At 43.2% G+C, this 16,656-nt stretch overlaps 2 protein-coding genes across 2 annotated transcripts in view; one reads left to right on the top strand and one right to left on the bottom strand.

The window, feature by feature from the left end:
- Positions 1 to 16,656, bottom strand: part of LOC143766910 (uncharacterized) — an 817,195-nt gene that overhangs the window by 428,872 nt on the left and 371,667 nt on the right. The window lies entirely within an intron of this gene.
- Positions 11,108 to 14,926, top strand: LOC143769383 (uncharacterized). Its single transcript, XM_077257857.1, has 3 exons — positions 11,108 to 11,901; positions 14,255 to 14,303; positions 14,867 to 14,926. The coding sequence occupies exons 1-2, from the start codon at positions 11,176 to 11,178 to the stop codon at positions 14,261 to 14,263; spliced, it is 735 nt and encodes a 244-aa protein (XP_077113972.1). The 5' UTR covers positions 11,108 to 11,175; the 3' UTR covers positions 14,264 to 14,303; positions 14,867 to 14,926.

The raw sequence follows: 16,656 nt of genomic DNA, 5'->3' as shown, positions 1-16,656 counted from the left end.
TACCTCCATCCCACCACACACATTATAATGTTCCTACAATACCTCCATACCCCCACACACAGTATAATGTTCTCACAGCACCATCATCCCACCACACACAGTATAATGTTCTCACAGTACCGCCATACCCCCACACACAGTATAGTGTTCTCACAGCACCATCATTCCACCACACACAGTATAATCTTCTCATAGTACCGCCATACCCCCACAAGTAGTATAATATTCCTACAGTAATTCCATCCCACCACACACAGTATAATATTCTCACAGCACCATCATCCCACCACATACAGTATAATCTTCTCATAGTACCTCCATCCCACCACACACAGTAAAATGTTCCTATAGTACCTCCATACCCACACACACAGTATAATCTTCTCACAGTATACTGGTCTCACAGTACCACCATACCCCCACACACTGTATAATGTTCTCATAGTACCGCCATACCCCCACACACAGTATAATGTTCTCACAGCACCATCATCCCACCACATACAGTGTAATCTTCTCATAGTACCTCCATACCCCCACACACAGTATAATGTTCTCACAGTACCGCTATACCCCCACACATAGTATGTATGTATGTATGTATGTGTTCCTACAGTACCTCCATCCCACCACACACAGTAAAATGTTCCTACAGTACCTCCATACCCCCACACACAGTATAATGGTCTCACAGTACCACCATACCCCCACACACTGTATAATGTTCTCATAGTACTGCCATACCCCCACACACAGTATAATGTTCCCACAGTACCGCCATACCCCCACACACAGGATAAGGTTTCCACAGTACCATCATCCCACCACACACAGTATTTTGTTCTCACAATAGTGGCTTCCCACAGACACAGGACAATGTTTCCACAGGACTGGCATCCCCCTCACACACAGTATAATGTTCCCACAGTACTGTCATCCCCGCACTTTTTAATGTTCCCACAGTACTGCCCCCTACATGCACAATATGCTACCATCCACCTCATGATCGTTGACACAAGAATTTTTCTTAAGATCGGAAAAAGTCGATAACATTTGGTAAAATACATAATAGAAGCCGGCAAAACATGTGCCGCGTTTAGTAAAATCTCAGCCACCAATGTGGGAGACTGGGGTTCAAATCCTGGCTCTGCCCTGTTGGACATAATGTACCAGTAGTGGTCCATAACACTATGGTGCCTACCTCAATAAACATGAGTGTCACTGGACCAAACCATACATGGACAAGCCAAGAGAACCTGGATCTGATGAAATGCTACTATAACAGCAGACCAAATGGGAGAGGATATATGAAGCACATGGCCTCATAGAACCCATTCATACAATAAAAACACAAAACGCTTTAATTGTGGATAAAAATGGCCGTGTAGTTTATTTAGGGTTACATAAATTAATTAATCACCAATAAATAAACTCCATAAATTATAAAACCAAAGTACCAAACTTTTCCAATAAACCAATCCACCCAGACATGGGTGATTTTCCCACAATTAAACTACATGACAGTAAATTTACAAGAATTCAGGGGAGGGAGGGTGGGGTCTTCTTTATCTTCTTCCGCTGACAGAATGACCAGATACCACAAAACAGGTGTGTATATATTCAAAAAAAGAGCGGCAAAGCTGCTTACAGCCAATAGAAAACCGTTTCAATAGCTGCCAAACATACCAGAAAAAAATGGATAAAACCAGTTTCACACTTTCAGAGATGACTGACCTGACCTTTACTTGACCTTTCTTCTGACAGAAAGCCATATTAAATGACAGGGTCCATGAGGCCATGAGACCCCCGCTATATTTCTTTCAGGTTTACGCGGGGGGGCTAACATGGCCTCATAGAACCCATTCATACAATAAAAACACAAAACGCTTTAATTGTGGATAAAAATGGCCGTGTAGTTTATTTAGGGTTACATAAATTAATTAATCACCAATAAATAAACTCCATAAATTATAAAACCAAAGTACCAAACTTTTCCAATAAACCAATCCACCCAGACATGGGTGATTTTCCCACAAGGCCATGACTCAGCGAGACATGGCCCCCCCCAAACCACACAGCCATTTTTCAATGATAGTTTGTAAGTCCAAATTAAAAATATCAAGGCCAATATCAGATAAATGAACCAAATCAGGCCTATAAAGGCCCAGTAAAAAATCCTCCAAATCCAAATGCCGGAATGAAAACCCTGAAATTAAAAGAAAAAATGTTTCCATGGATTTATTGACCCTTCTCCGGATTTTATCTAAAAAAGAAAATTAATTGTTGTGCCACAAAAGTCTGGGAATAATCTTGAAAAAACAAAGTTTGAATCAGGCAGAATTTGTTTAAGATAAATAAAATCGGATCGCATGGCCGATAATAAGTCAAGAGTCCTGATTTTTCCAAGATCATTCCCAGCTACATGAAATATAATTAAATCAGGGGAAGGAAATTTAATTAGCCATTTCTTCACTTCAGCAACCAGGCAATGCCATTTCAAGCCGCGAACTCCATGCCACCAGACCTGAATATCAGAAGGATTAAAGGATAAATATTTAGTATAAGATCGTTGGCTGGCCCTCTTCCTGGCCCAGAAGATAAAAGAATGTCCGACTATCCAAATGACTAGCGGACCTGAAAGAAAAACAATAATTAATAGTCATAAAGATCATGTCGTACATATAATTTGAACCTTTTGGAGTTCCATCTTCCCAATTCCTTTATCCCTGAATCGGAAAGCCTGGCCCTAGAGGCCTCCGTAGCTGCTCCGATTCTAAACGAATGAGATGTGATTTTAAGGTGTTTTTTACCCAAAAAGCTTAAACATTTCTTTAGGACAAAATTAAATTGAAAGACCGTAACCGGAGAAAAATCACTATGAATGAATAATGGGCCCTGTCCCATAGGTCTGACCTTAATCCAATTTGCCATGTTATCAACAGGGCAAATGATTGAGACATGGGTTGCTTTAATGTTCAACCTAGATCCCCTGCCTAATTGATCTGTCTTTAATTTTATTATAAATAAAATTAAAAAACGACTCATGAATCTGGACATCCAAAATCATGAGTCCCGAAGGCTCCGATTTCTTAACAGAAACCACCTCACCAACGCGAAGTGCTCCAAAAAAGGACAGAGAAAAAATAGAGCTAAATAATAAGGCTTCCTCAAAACTTACATAAACGTGGATGAGACAGGAGCACAATTCTTTCAATAAAGACAGGGAAATAGGTGGTCTCGAGTCAGGTATAAAATTGGTTTTCCTAAAGCCTTTTAAAAACTGCTTACTGGGAAAAGATTAGTTAAAGCAATACTGCCAGAAAGTTTAAAGGAAAAATGAAACTCCTGCTAGGCATTTCGCTATTGCCGAGTAAGACAAACCGTTTTCTACTATCGATTCAGCAAACTTTAGTGCTGCTACCGGATTAGAAACTGTTGGGTCAAAATAATGTAGGTTGCAAAAATTGTTCCATTTCAGCCATGCAGCCGAATAGTCAGCCCATGATCTATTAGATAACGATTTTTTTATAAAATACTGTATCAGAGTGCAACCATGTCCCAAATTGAAAGGGGTAAGAGGGTCCTTCCGAATCCACGTTGGGAACCTGCAGGAAAAAATTCGACCACTGACGATTTTGTGAAGAGTCAGTTATGAAAAGAAATTTGCTCTTTCCCAACTTTGCTTTCAGGCATTGTAAGACCAATTGTCTCAAAATGCTGTCAGCAAAAGTATTTTTAGAAGATAACGTGTTGATAGAAAAAAAAATAAAAAATAAAAAAAATAAAACTACTGCCTGGTTAGTGGAAAGGAGTAAAATCCTGGAATTCTGCATTAGTGATCCCCAAATAAATATTCCTGCAAAAATAGAAAATAAAAGTTCCAACACATTACGTTTGAAGATAGTTTCTTAGACACCCAACTTATTGGCCACTGGATGGACATCCAATGAGAGTCAAATAAAATACTGAAGCCACACTGGCTATCCGCTGCGAAAAGAAAGGGAAAAGAATCGCCAGAGACAAAAGATCTGCCATTATGCTCTGACAAAAAGGAGAGCCAAATTCTAGCATCTTCCTTTAGGTCAGAATGGATACTAACATGCGAATGAGGTGAAGATACACCTTTAGTGGCATCCTATAAACTTCTAAAGCCCGACCTATAGGAATGACGCGAACCGCAAAATTCAATAGACCTAACAATGATTGAATTTCCTTAAGAGTGACTTTGCTCTTGGCTAAAAAATTTGATAACGCAATGCGCAGTTTAAAAATTTTCTCATCAGGAAGTCAGATTCCATTTTTTGATAATCAAGAGTGATTCCCAGAAACTCGAGGGATCTAGGCAGACTAACTGTTTTTTTTTTTTTTTTGTTTTTTGTTTTTTTTGAGCAATAGGAACACCAAAGTGCTCACACATTTGGATAAATTTATTGAGGGTATCTTCGCATATTGAGGAACCATAAGGACCGATAAACAAAAAATCGTCTAAATAATGGAGGATACCTGCATCCTTACAATTAGCTTGTAAAACCCAATGAAGAAAGGAAGAAAAACTTTCAAAATACGAACATGACAAAGAAAAGCCCATTGGCAGGCACTTATCAAAAAAAAAAAAAAAAAAAAAAAAAAAAAAAAAAGCAGTCATCAAAATAAAAATCTAAAGAATTAAATCCACACGGGTGAACAGGAAGGAGTCTAAAAGCAGACTTAATATCTGACTTGGACATTAAAGCATTAAAACCAAATTTCTTGAGGATAAGTGGTGAATTAGCCGGAAAGAGCCCTCATCTATTTTTTTTTTTTGGCATAATACCCAATGGTGATATATGAAAATTAACAAACAGCGGGGTTAAAAAAGGGCCTGAAACTCTGCTTAATTGAATTTCATTAATAATTTTATCCCTAGCTACCTCAGGGTGAGCCTTTAAAGAGGGTAAATTAGGAACAACAAAACAACCCGCCCCTTTAAATTGTGGGATAAATAATCATTCAGAAAAACCATTAAAAAGCAGCTCACTGGTCTCCTGGTTGGGATATTTGCTTAGCCATACTGACATGTTTGCCAGAATCACTGGCATCTGTGCTTTTTGAATTAGGCTCCTTACGTGAGGACTGTTGAGCTGCTTGTTACTTAAAACATTTAGACATAGGGTGTGAGTTACCACAGAACGAGCACTCATGGCGGAATCTACAGTTGTTCCACTTACAAAAGGAATCGTTGAAAGCGAAACAAACACCGCATTTACTTGAACTAGAAGGGGTGAACGGATAATTTGTGCCTGAAAGCTTCATCATAATTCCAGCTTCCAGGATTATGTCCAAGTGCTGAAATATCTTGCTGCAGAAATGGGGAGATTTTTCACCCAAAACTGCAGCAAAAACAGAAAAAGCTTGCACCCAGTTATTGAAAGATTTAAAGATGGGTAAAATGATTATTCCAAATAAGCTCTTTAACAGAAGGGCTTAAATGGAATCCTAAGGGAGACAGCTCACATGTCAGAGCTTCTTTAAAAGAGTTAACAGGGGCAGTGCTAGCTGATGAAATGTCAGAGATTGCAGCACTGTGTACAGCTGATGTGACAGCAAGGGGGGGGGGGAATAGCTTCTCTTAAAGTTTCAGCTAACACTTTCTTTATGATGTCTTTTTAATGTGAGTGTGGGACAGACAAAGAAACATTGAAAGTCTCACCCCTCGATGAATGCTGGTCGTTTCTCTGCTCCATACAGCAGCAGGAGCTCGAGCCCTCCATGTTGGGCAAGCTCATATGGGAAGCTGCTGTAAGCGGCATTTCTTCATCCTCTTCTGAGTGTGACGACAGGGGATCCTCCCGAACCGGTGGTCTGGACCGCAGCAGCAGAAGCCACCGCTGTTGTAGAATCCAATGACACCGCAGCGCTTTTACGGCTGCTGTGTGTTGAAGACATCCCGGCCGCTTCAGATGAGGCGGTCGGCGCTCTGTCATGACGCTGGCGGTGGAAGTCTCGCGCTGGGCTGCGAGAATTCTGAGGAGGGCGGTGCCGCGACTTCCTTCTTCCTTCTTGGACACTGCGGCTGGAAGCAGGCGGCGACGCCGAAGGAGAGTATGGGGTCCTTTGCCTCCTGCGCCTCCCTGAAGCGGTGGGTGTCGGCAGGACCGGAGAGGCTTGACACGGCGACCGAAGGGTATCTTCTGGAGGATGAGGGACAGCATCGGCAGGCGCTAAGATAGGTTTCATAGCCAGGCACTGCCTCAGCCAGTCCGCTCCATCCTCGCCGCCGGCTCTAGTCAGGAGCTGTTGCATGAGATTCTCCATCCTGGGGTATGTGTCTTCTTTATCTTCTTCCGCTGACAGAATGACCAGATACCACAAAACAGGTGTGTATATATTCAAAAAAAGAGCGGCAAAGCTGCTAACAGCCAATAGAAAACCGTTTCAATAGCTGCCAAACATACCAGAAAAAACTGGATAAAACCAGTTTCACACTTTCAGAGATAACTGACCTGACCTTTACTTGACCTTTCTTCTGACAGAAAGTCATATTAAATGACAGGGTCCATGAGGCCATGAGACCCCCGCTATATTTCTTTCAGGTTTACGCGGGGGGGCTAACATTCTAGGACAGTGTAATTGTTCCTCTGCATGAATGCCTGAGTAGATTTGGAGCGGTGTTTTGGATCATTGTCTTGCTGAAAGATCCATCCCCTGCGTATCTTCAACTTTGTCACTGATTCATGAACATTATTGTCAAGAATCTGCTGATACAGAGAGGAATCCATGCGTCCCTCAACTTTAACAAGATTCCCGGTGCCAGCATTGGCCACACAGCCCCAAAGCATGATGGAACCTCCACCAAATTTAACTGTGGGTAGCAAGTGTTTTTCTTGGAATGCCGTGTTTTTTGCCGCCATGCACAATGCCTTTTTGTATGACCAAACAACTCAATCTTGGTTTCATCAGTCCACAGGACCTTCTTCCAAAAAGAAATTGGCTTCTCCAAATGTGCTTTTGCATACCTCAGCTGACTCTGTTTGTGGCGTGCTTGCAGAAATGGCTTCTTTCGCATCACTCTCCAATACAGCTTCTCCTTGTGCAAAGTTCGTTGTATAGTTGACCGATGCACAGTGACACCATCGGCAGCAAGTTGATGCTGCAGCTCTCTGGAGGTGATCTGAGGATTGTCCTTGACTGATCTCACCTTTCTTCTTCTCTGCCTTTCTGATGTTTTTCTTGGCCTGCCACTTCTGGCCTTAACAAGAACTGTACCTGTGTATACTATAGTAGAACACGGCACTCTGGGTATCTGAGAGGTGCTCAAGTTAGGTATCCAACCCGTAATACATCAGCAATAATATACTTGGCACTCAGGAGAACTTTGTAGTGAAGTCAAACATCATTTATTCAGTGCATCCAGTTCAACATGAACGTTTTCGGTCCAAACATAGGACCTTCATCAGACAGGAATTTTTGAATACTGTAATGTACATATACAAAAAAATACAAAAAGATATTTTTTAGAGACAAAATTCATGATGCACTTTGAGGATACAATGTATTATATTCAAAGATATGTAATACAAAAAACCAAATATCATTAGTAAGGTGACCAAACAACAATAATAGTGACGGACTGGTGAATCCTGACTTGGAGCGTGAGATGTGAGCTTCTTATCGAAGAAACAGAGAGCTGTGAATGTGTTGGTAAGAGGATTACGATAAGGTGACCATGCTGGGTCTGGACAAGGGCCTGCCAGAATGGGGAGATAATGGTGAGATTGTCCCTGAATCATGCAGGGTGAGCTGCCTAAAATACAAGAATACAGACACGTAAAACATGTGACAACATATGAGGACACAAAAGGGTATACCAAAACATCGGGCTGCCATATATGAGAGTAAGTACTAGAGTATATAACGTGTGTGACCACCGGAGCCGTGTATAAACCCTTATGGATCAAAATGGCTACCAAACTTCATGATGACATGCTAAGGGTAGGTGTAAGCAGTCCCCCCACTAGGAGTAATACTACTATATACCTGGAATACACAGTATGTCTGTATGGGCCCACGGATGGTGCCAGAGTCAGACAGAATCCAGGAGGTGTGGTACCGCCTACGGAGAAGGACATATTGTGGCAAGTGTGAGTAAATGCCAATAGGTACTATAGAGGACCTCATGGTAAGTATAGGGCAGAGGGACACATTACCTTGTACAGTATGTGAGGATGCGCTGCAAAAGGGCGAGATGCTCGCTGGTGCATAGAGCGCTGCAAGAAATGAAGGTAGTGCCAAATAAATAAATAAATAGTTTGGACACGAGAGGTAAAGGCCGAAAAAATGCCAATAGGCACTATAGAGGAACCATGGTACATCCTGGGCAGAGGGACACAATACCTTGTGTAATAAACGGAGCTGCGCTGCAGATAGGCGAGGTACTCGCTGTTGAGGAGAGCGCTGCAGGGAATAAAGGAGGTGCCATAAGATGAATAATCCGGGCATAGAGCATAAGGATAGGAGTGTGACAGAGCGCCGCTGTACCTGGTGCTGCAGAGGAGAAAGGCGCCGTGCAGAGAGTCCTCCCGGAGACGCTGGCACTCCAGCGTTACTTCCGGGTTTATGTGTGCGCCGTCAGGGGGTCAGCTGACCCGCTGCGTCATCGGCGTCACATGACGCTGCCAGCCGCGCATGCGCAGGATCGGGGGGAGCACTGGGCAGATTAACAGGCCAACTGGCGCCTGTATGAGACATATAAAGTGTACTAATGCACCGCACAGCTAAAATGTCAAAGCCACAATAGGGGAGATTTAGTGGGCACTGCAGCATATGAATGAGGAATAGAAAAAAGGAATAAAAATGAGGAATAAAAACCGCACGGTGGCTACATGTGGGAGTTACATGTACACATAAGGGGTAAATGAGTCAAACCCCGGGAGGTTCCCAATGGTGGTCACACAACTGTAATATAGAGACAAAGCTAATACTCTATATTAGAATGGCATGGTGTGGAAATACTATACCATGTGAAGGATAGTCGGTGCTCAGTGCATAGTAGTGCAGCTAGCGATTCTGTGAGGATATAAAAGGAGAAGAAAAAGTCAATATAACTTACAAAACATAACAGGAATCACAATGCAATATTCACAGTAATTTTACAAGAAAGCTGAGACGTCGTAGTCCCTATTCAATCCCTTTGGTTCTAAAGTCTGTAACGTGTAAATCCAAAAAGCTTCCCTTCTCTGGAGCATTTTGGTACGGTTCTGACCTCTCCTAGGGGTATCAACTTGTTCCAGAACCTGGAACCGGAGCTGGGCGATACTATGATTTTGTTCAGAAAAGTGATATGGGAGGGGGAGATGTGTCTTTTTACATCGGATCGTGGACTTATGTTGGGCCACTCTATCCCTCACCATTTGAGTAGTCTCCCCCACATAGGCTAAACCACACGGGCACTTTATAAGATATACCACAAACGTGGATTCGCAGGTGTAAAATCCTTTTATGGGAATTGCCTTGCCAGTTTGTGGGTGAAAAACAGCGGAGCCCCTCTGTATGTTGCTACACTGAAGGCAATTCAAGCAGGGGAATGTCCCCTGTCTTTGAGTTTGAAGGAAAGTCTGCCTGGGGACCACTGTGCTTGAACCAATGTCAGCCTTTACAAGTCTATCTTTGAGGTTTTTTGCTCGTTTAAAACAAGGGAGGAAGGGCCTAGTGAATTCTGGGATATTGGGATAACTCCTTGTTAGGATATTCCAGTGTTTTTTGATGGCAGATTGCACCAAACCCGAAAACGGATGGAAAGTAGAAACAAAAGGAATTCTCTTTTGATTGTCTTTGGGTCTAGTGTTGGATAGGTTTCTTCTGGCCTCTGTCAGCACCCCCCGGGGATAACCCCTCTCTATGAACTTGTGCTCCATTTCGGTAAGTCTGACTTTCTTAATTTCCATATCAGAGACAATCCTCTCTACCCTGTGGAATTGCGATTTTGGAATGGAGTTCTTAACCGAGGGTGGGTGACAGCTGGTGAAATGTAGGAGGCCATTACGGTCAGTGGGCTTGGTGAATAGGTCAATTGCTAGGGTGCCATCCCTCTCCTTGTATACCAGGGTATCCAGAAAGCTGATCCTATGTGTGTCCTGTTGAATGGAGAATTTGAGCTCGGGCCAGATGTTATTGATATGTTGATCAAAGGAAAGGAGCGACTCAATAGGGCCGTCCCAGACGCAGAATATGTCGTCGATATATCTCCGCCATACCTTGCAGTGGTCTTTAAAGAGGGGATGGTCGTACACGTAGTCGCTTTCAAAGGCCGCCATATATGCCACGGCATACGGGGGGCGCTACGTTCGCGCCCATTGCAGTGCCTTGTTGCTGGGCATAAAAGGTATCCTGACACATGAAATAGTTTTCTTTAAGTACCAAACCTAAAAGGTCAGCGCAGAAATGACGTATTTTAGTGTCTACCTTGTTATCGCTCAGAAGTCTGTCTGTGGCTGCCATACCTTTCTCATGCACTATTGACGTTATATACTCTAGTACTTACTCTCATATATGGCAGCCCGATGTTTTGGTATACCCTTTTGTGTCCTCATATGTTGTCACATGTTTTACGTGTCTGTATTCTTGTATTTTAGGCAGCTCACCCTGCATGATTCAGGGACAATCTCACCATTATCTCCCCATTCTGGCAGGCCCTTGTCCAGACCCAGCATGGTCACCTTATCGTAATCCTCTTACCAACACATTTACAGCTCTCTGTTTCTTCGATAAGAAGCTCACATCTCACGCTCCAAGTCAGGATTCACCAAAGTCCGTCACTATTATTGTTGTTTGGTCACCTTACTAATGATATTTGGTTTTTTGTATTACATATCTTTGAATATAATACATTGTATCCTCAAAGTGCATCATGAATTTTGTCTCTAAAAAATATCTTTTTGTATTTTTTTGTATATGTACATTACAGTATTCAAAAATTCCTGTCTGATGAAGGTCCTATGTTTGGACCGAAAACGTTCATGTTGAACTGGATGCACTGAATAAATGATGTTTGACTTCACTACAAAGTTCTCCTGAGTGCCAAGTATATTATTGCTGATGTATTACGGGTTGGATACCTAACTTGAGCACCTCTCAGATACGCAGAGTGCCGTGTTCTACTATAGTATACATTGGATCCTTTCACGAGCACCTGGGACGATGTCAAGTGAGACCTTCTCCTTCAACGCAACAGAAGCGGCGGATATTCTTTCCAAAGTGACCGCTCCAAGCGACTTTCTTCAAATCCCTACAAAAGAGCTAAAGAACCGTGACCTGGAACGTGAGTCCAGACGAGCAGTTAACCTAGAACTGCATATCATCACAATAGCTGAGTACCTCCGAGTCCAGAGGATCCCACGGGGCCTAAGGGTCTCTCTACAACCGACCTTTTTTAGGGAAGATAAAGATTATTGCACTAAGTTCGAACACATCCTGAACAAATGTTCGGCAGATCTGATGACTCTAACTCTTTCTTACCTCCAAAAGAACCTGGAAACGGTGAATACTCAAATAAATGCCATAGAAAACCAACTGATCAGTACCATGCCCCAGGAAGAGTACCAGGAACTCAAACTAAAGAATCAAGATCTTTTAAAATCACACAGGGTGGAAGTGGAAAAGAGGAAAAGATCAAAATTTCTACGAGATACCGAGGACTACCTGCAGAACCGGGTCTACCAGTGGCGAGATACTCGGCATTCTTCCAGACGACACAGTTCTCTAAGCTCATCCGGCTCTGTCGACAGCAGACCTGGCACCTCAAACTCTTCCACTTTCCACTCTTCTTCTTTTTTAGGGCACAATCGTGGCCGTCAAAGGGGAAGACGAGGCGGGGGGGCCAGTGCCGCCGTGGAAAACAGAAACCAGATGGCGACACGCTCGCAGGTAAGGACCTCCCACTGGTAGTTAATATCTCCTCAAAAATCCTGGACACTCATCAATTGGCTGTACTCCAGAAAGGTCTGTCCTTTTGCCCAATGTATAAGTTCAACTCGTTTGAGCTTAATATGGACCTTCAGAGGTTTTTCCGGAACCTCAGACTGCGTGTCCATTTTTCGGAACTGCCTCCTGTATTGAACCCTTCAAGGCAGGACAAGACCCTACTCGAACTTCATGATCTAGGGCTATGAAGCCACAGCGGGTACATGCCTCCACGGTCGAACCCACCAGTGGAAACTTTTGTTTCCCTTGTTGAAAGAGACATCCACACGTTGACTCGCGATATGGACCGGGGGAGATTCCAGTTCCAGACTAATCTTTCACACTCGGAGAAACTCTCGTTGGAGCAACTAGCGTCGGATAAGTCTCTTGTAATCAAACCAGCTGATAAGGGTGGGGCGACAGTGGTTATGGACAGGACTGACTACATTGAGGAGATCACTAGACAATTAAGTGACACCACGGTTTATAAGGTAATACCCCACAATCCCCTTAATCGACTGGTCCAACAAATTGCACCCGTTATAGACTTTCATTTCCAAACAGGTACGATCGACAGTAAAATGAGGGATTTCCTGATTAAAAAAGACCCCATCACTCCTATATTCTACATCCTGCCTAAAATTCACAAAAGACTGAACAAACCACCGGGCAGACCCATTGTTTCCTTGACTGATTCAGTCTTGTCACCTTTATCTATGGTGCTTGAAAAAATCTTAACACCTCTAATTAAAACCACACGTTCCTTTGTGTTGGACACTAATGACTTCATACAGGTCATTAGGTCCTTGGGCCCCATATCCTCTTCCTCCCTGCTAATCACCTGGGACGTCAACAGTCTTTACACGTCAATAGTGCATGAGAAAGGTATGGCAGCCACAGACAGACTTCTGAGCGATAACAAGGTAGACACTAAAATACGTCATTTCTGCGCTGACCTTTTAGGTTTGGTACTTAAAGAAAACTATTTCATGTGTCAGGATACCTTTTATGCCCAGCAACAAGGCACTGCAATGGGCGCGAACGTAGCGCCCCCGTATGCCGTGGCATATATGGCGGCCTTTGAAAGCGACTACGTGTACGACCATCCCCTCTTTAAAGACCACTGCAAGGTATGGCGGAGATATATCGACGACATATTCTGCGTCTGGGACGGCCCTATTGAGTCGCTCCTTTCCTTTGATCAACATATCAATAACATCTGGCCCGAGCTCAAATTCTCCATTCAACAGGACACACATAGGATCAGCTTTCTGGATACCCTGGTATACAAGGAGAGGGATGGCACCCTAGCAATTGACCTATTCACCAAGCCCACTGACCGTAATGGCCTCCTACATTTCACCAGCTGTCACCCACCCTCGGTTAAGAACTCCATTCCAAAATCGCAATTCCACAGGGTAGAGAGGATTGTCTCTGATATGGAAATTAAGAAAGTCAGACTTACCGAAATGGAGCACAAGTTCATAGAGAGGGGTTATCCCCGGGGGGTGCTGACAGAGGCCAGAAGAAACCTATCCAACACTAGACCCAAAGACAATCAAAAGAGAATTCCTTTTGTTTCTACTTTCCATCCGTTTTCGGGTTTGGTGCAATCTGCCATCAAAAAACACTGGAATATCCTAACAAGGAGTTATCCCAATATCCCAGAATTCACTAGGCCCTTCCTCCCTTGTTTTAAACGAGCAAAAAACCTCAAAGATAGACTTGTAAAGGCTGACATTGGTTCAAGCACAGTGGTCCCCAGGCAGACTTTCCTTCAAACTCAAAGACAGGGGACATTCCCCTGCTTGAATTGCCTTCAGTGTAGCAACATACAGAGGGGCTCCGCTGTTTTTCACCCACAAACTGGCAAGGCAATTCCCATAAAAGGATTTTACACCTGCGAATCCACGTTTGTGGTATATCTTATAAAGTGCCCGTGTGGTTTAGCCTATGTGGGGGAGACTACTCAAATGGTGAGGGATAGAGTGGCCCAACATAAGTCCACGATCCGATGTAAAAAGACACATCTCCCCCTCCCATATCACTTTTCTGAACAAAATCATAGTATCGCCCAGCTCCGGTTCCAGGTTCTGGAACAAGTTGATACCCCTAGGAGAGGTCAGAACCGTACCAAAATGCTCCAGAGAAGGGAAGCTTTTTGGATTTACACGTTACAGACTTTAGAACCAAAGGGATTGAATAGGGACTACGACGTCTCAGCTTTCTTGTAAAATTACTGTGAATATTGCATTGTGATTCCTGTTATGTTTTGTAAGTTATATTGACTTTTTCTTCTCCTTTTATATCCTCACAGAATCGCTAGCTGCACTACTATGCACTGAGCACCGACTATCCTTCACATGGTATAGTATTTCCACACCATGCCATTCTAATATAGAGTATTAGCTTTGTCTCTATATTACAGTTGTGTGACCACCATTGGGAACCTCCCGGGGTTTGACTCATTTACCCCTTATGTGTACATGTAACTCCCACATGTAGCCACCGTGCGGTTTTTATTCCTCATTTTTATTCCTTTTTTCTATTCCTCATTCATATGCTGCAGTGCCCACTAAATCTCCCCTATTGTGGCTTTGACATTTTAGCTGTGCGGTGCATTAGTACACTTTATATGTCTCATACAGGCGCCAGTTGGCCTGTTAATCTGCCCAGTGCTCCCCCCGATCCTGCGCATGCGCGGCTGGCAGCGTCATGTGACGCCGATGACGCAGCGGGTCAGCTGACCCCCTGACGGCGCACACATAAACCCGGAAGTAACGCTGGAGTGCCAGCGTCTCCGGGAGGACTCTCTGCACGGCGCCTTTCTCCTCTGCAGCACCAGGTACAGCGGCGCTCTGTCACACTCCTATCCTTATGCTCTATGCCCGGATTATTCATCTTATGGCACCTCCTTTATTCCCTGCAGCGCTCTCCTCAACAGCGAGTACCTCGCCTATCTGCAGCGCAGCTCCGTTTATTACACAAGGTATTGTGTCCCTCTGCCCAGGATGTACCATGGTTCCTCTATAGTGCCTATTGGCATTTTTTCGGCCTTTACCTCTCGTGTCCAAACTATTTATTTATTTATTTGGCACTACCTTCATTTCTTGCAGCGCTCTATGCACCAGCGAGCATCTCGCCCTTTTGCAGCGCATCCTCACATACTGTACAAGGTAATGTGTCCCTCTGCCCTATACTTACCATGAGGTCCTCTATAGTACCTATTGGCATTTACTCACACTTGCCACAATATGTCCTTCTCCGTAGGCGGTACCACACCTCCTGGATTCTGTCTGACTCTGGCACCATCCGTGGGCCCATACAGACATACTGTGTATTCCAGGTATATAGTAGTATTACTCCTAGTGGGGGGACTGCTTACACCTACCCTTAGCATGTCATCATGAAGTTTGGTAGCCATTTTGATCCATAAGGGTTTATACACGGCTCCGGTGGTCACACACGTTATATACTCTAGTACTTACTCTCATATATGGCAGCCCGATGTTTTGGTATACCCTTTTGTGTCCTCATATGTTGTCACATGTTTTACGTGTCTGTATTCTTGTATTTTAGGCAGCTCACCCTGCATGATTCAGGGACAATCTCACCATTATCTCCCCATTCTGGCAGGCCCTTGTCCAGACCCAGCATGGTCACCTTATCGTAATCCTCTTACCAACACATTCACAGCTCTCTGTTTCTTCGATAAGAAGCTCACATCTCACGCTCCAAGTCAGGATTCACCAGTCCGTCACTATTATTGTTGTTTGGTCACCTTACTAATGATATTTGGTTTTTTGTATTACATATCTTTGAATATAATACATTGTATCCTCAAAGTGCATCATGAATTTTGTCTCTAAAAAATATCTTTTTGTATTTTTTTGTATATGTACATTACAGTATTCAAAAATTCCTGTCTGATGAAGGTCCTATGTTTGGACCGAAAACGTTCATGTTGAACTGGATGCACTGAATAAATGATGTTTGACTTCACTACAAAGTTCTCCTGAGTGCCAAGTATATTATTGCTGAAGAACTGTGCCTGTGTTCTTCCATTTCCTTACTATGTTCCTCACAGTGGAAATTGACAGGTTAAATCTCTGAGACAGCTTTTTGTATCCTTCCCCTGAACAACTATGTTGAATAATCTTTGTTTTCAGATCATTTGACAGTTGTTTTGAGGAGCCCATGATGCCACTCGTCAGAGGAGATTCAAACAGGAGAACAACTTGCAAGTGGCCACTTTAAGTAGCTTTTCTCATGATTGCATACACCTGGCTATGAAGTTCAAAGCTCAATGAGGTTACAAAACCAAACAAAGTGCTTTAGTAAGTCAGTAAAAAGTAGGTAGGAGTATTTAAAACAAGAAAATGATAAGGGTGCCCATACTTATGCACCTGTCAAATTTTGTTTGAATGCAGATTGCACATTTTCTGTTAGTACAATAAACCTCATTTCAAGGCAGAAACATTACTGTGTCCAACAGTTATTAGATATATGAAACTGAAATAGCTGTTGCAAAAAAAAACAATTTTTATAAAACATTAAGCTTAAGATTAACCCCTTCATGACCCAGCCTATTTTGGCCTTAATGACCTGGCCGTTTTTTGCAATTCTGACCAGTGTCCCTTTATGAGGTAATAACTCGGGAACGCTTCACCGGATCCTAGCGATTCTGAGATTGTTTTTTCGTGACATATTGGGCTTCAT

The sequence above is a fragment of the Ranitomeya variabilis genome, chromosome 4 (assembly GCF_051348905.1).
Source record: "Ranitomeya variabilis isolate aRanVar5 chromosome 4, aRanVar5.hap1, whole genome shotgun sequence".
Lineage (NCBI taxonomy): Eukaryota > Metazoa > Chordata > Amphibia > Anura > Dendrobatidae > Ranitomeya > Ranitomeya variabilis.
This window is presented reverse-complemented; position numbering and strand designations above follow the sequence as displayed.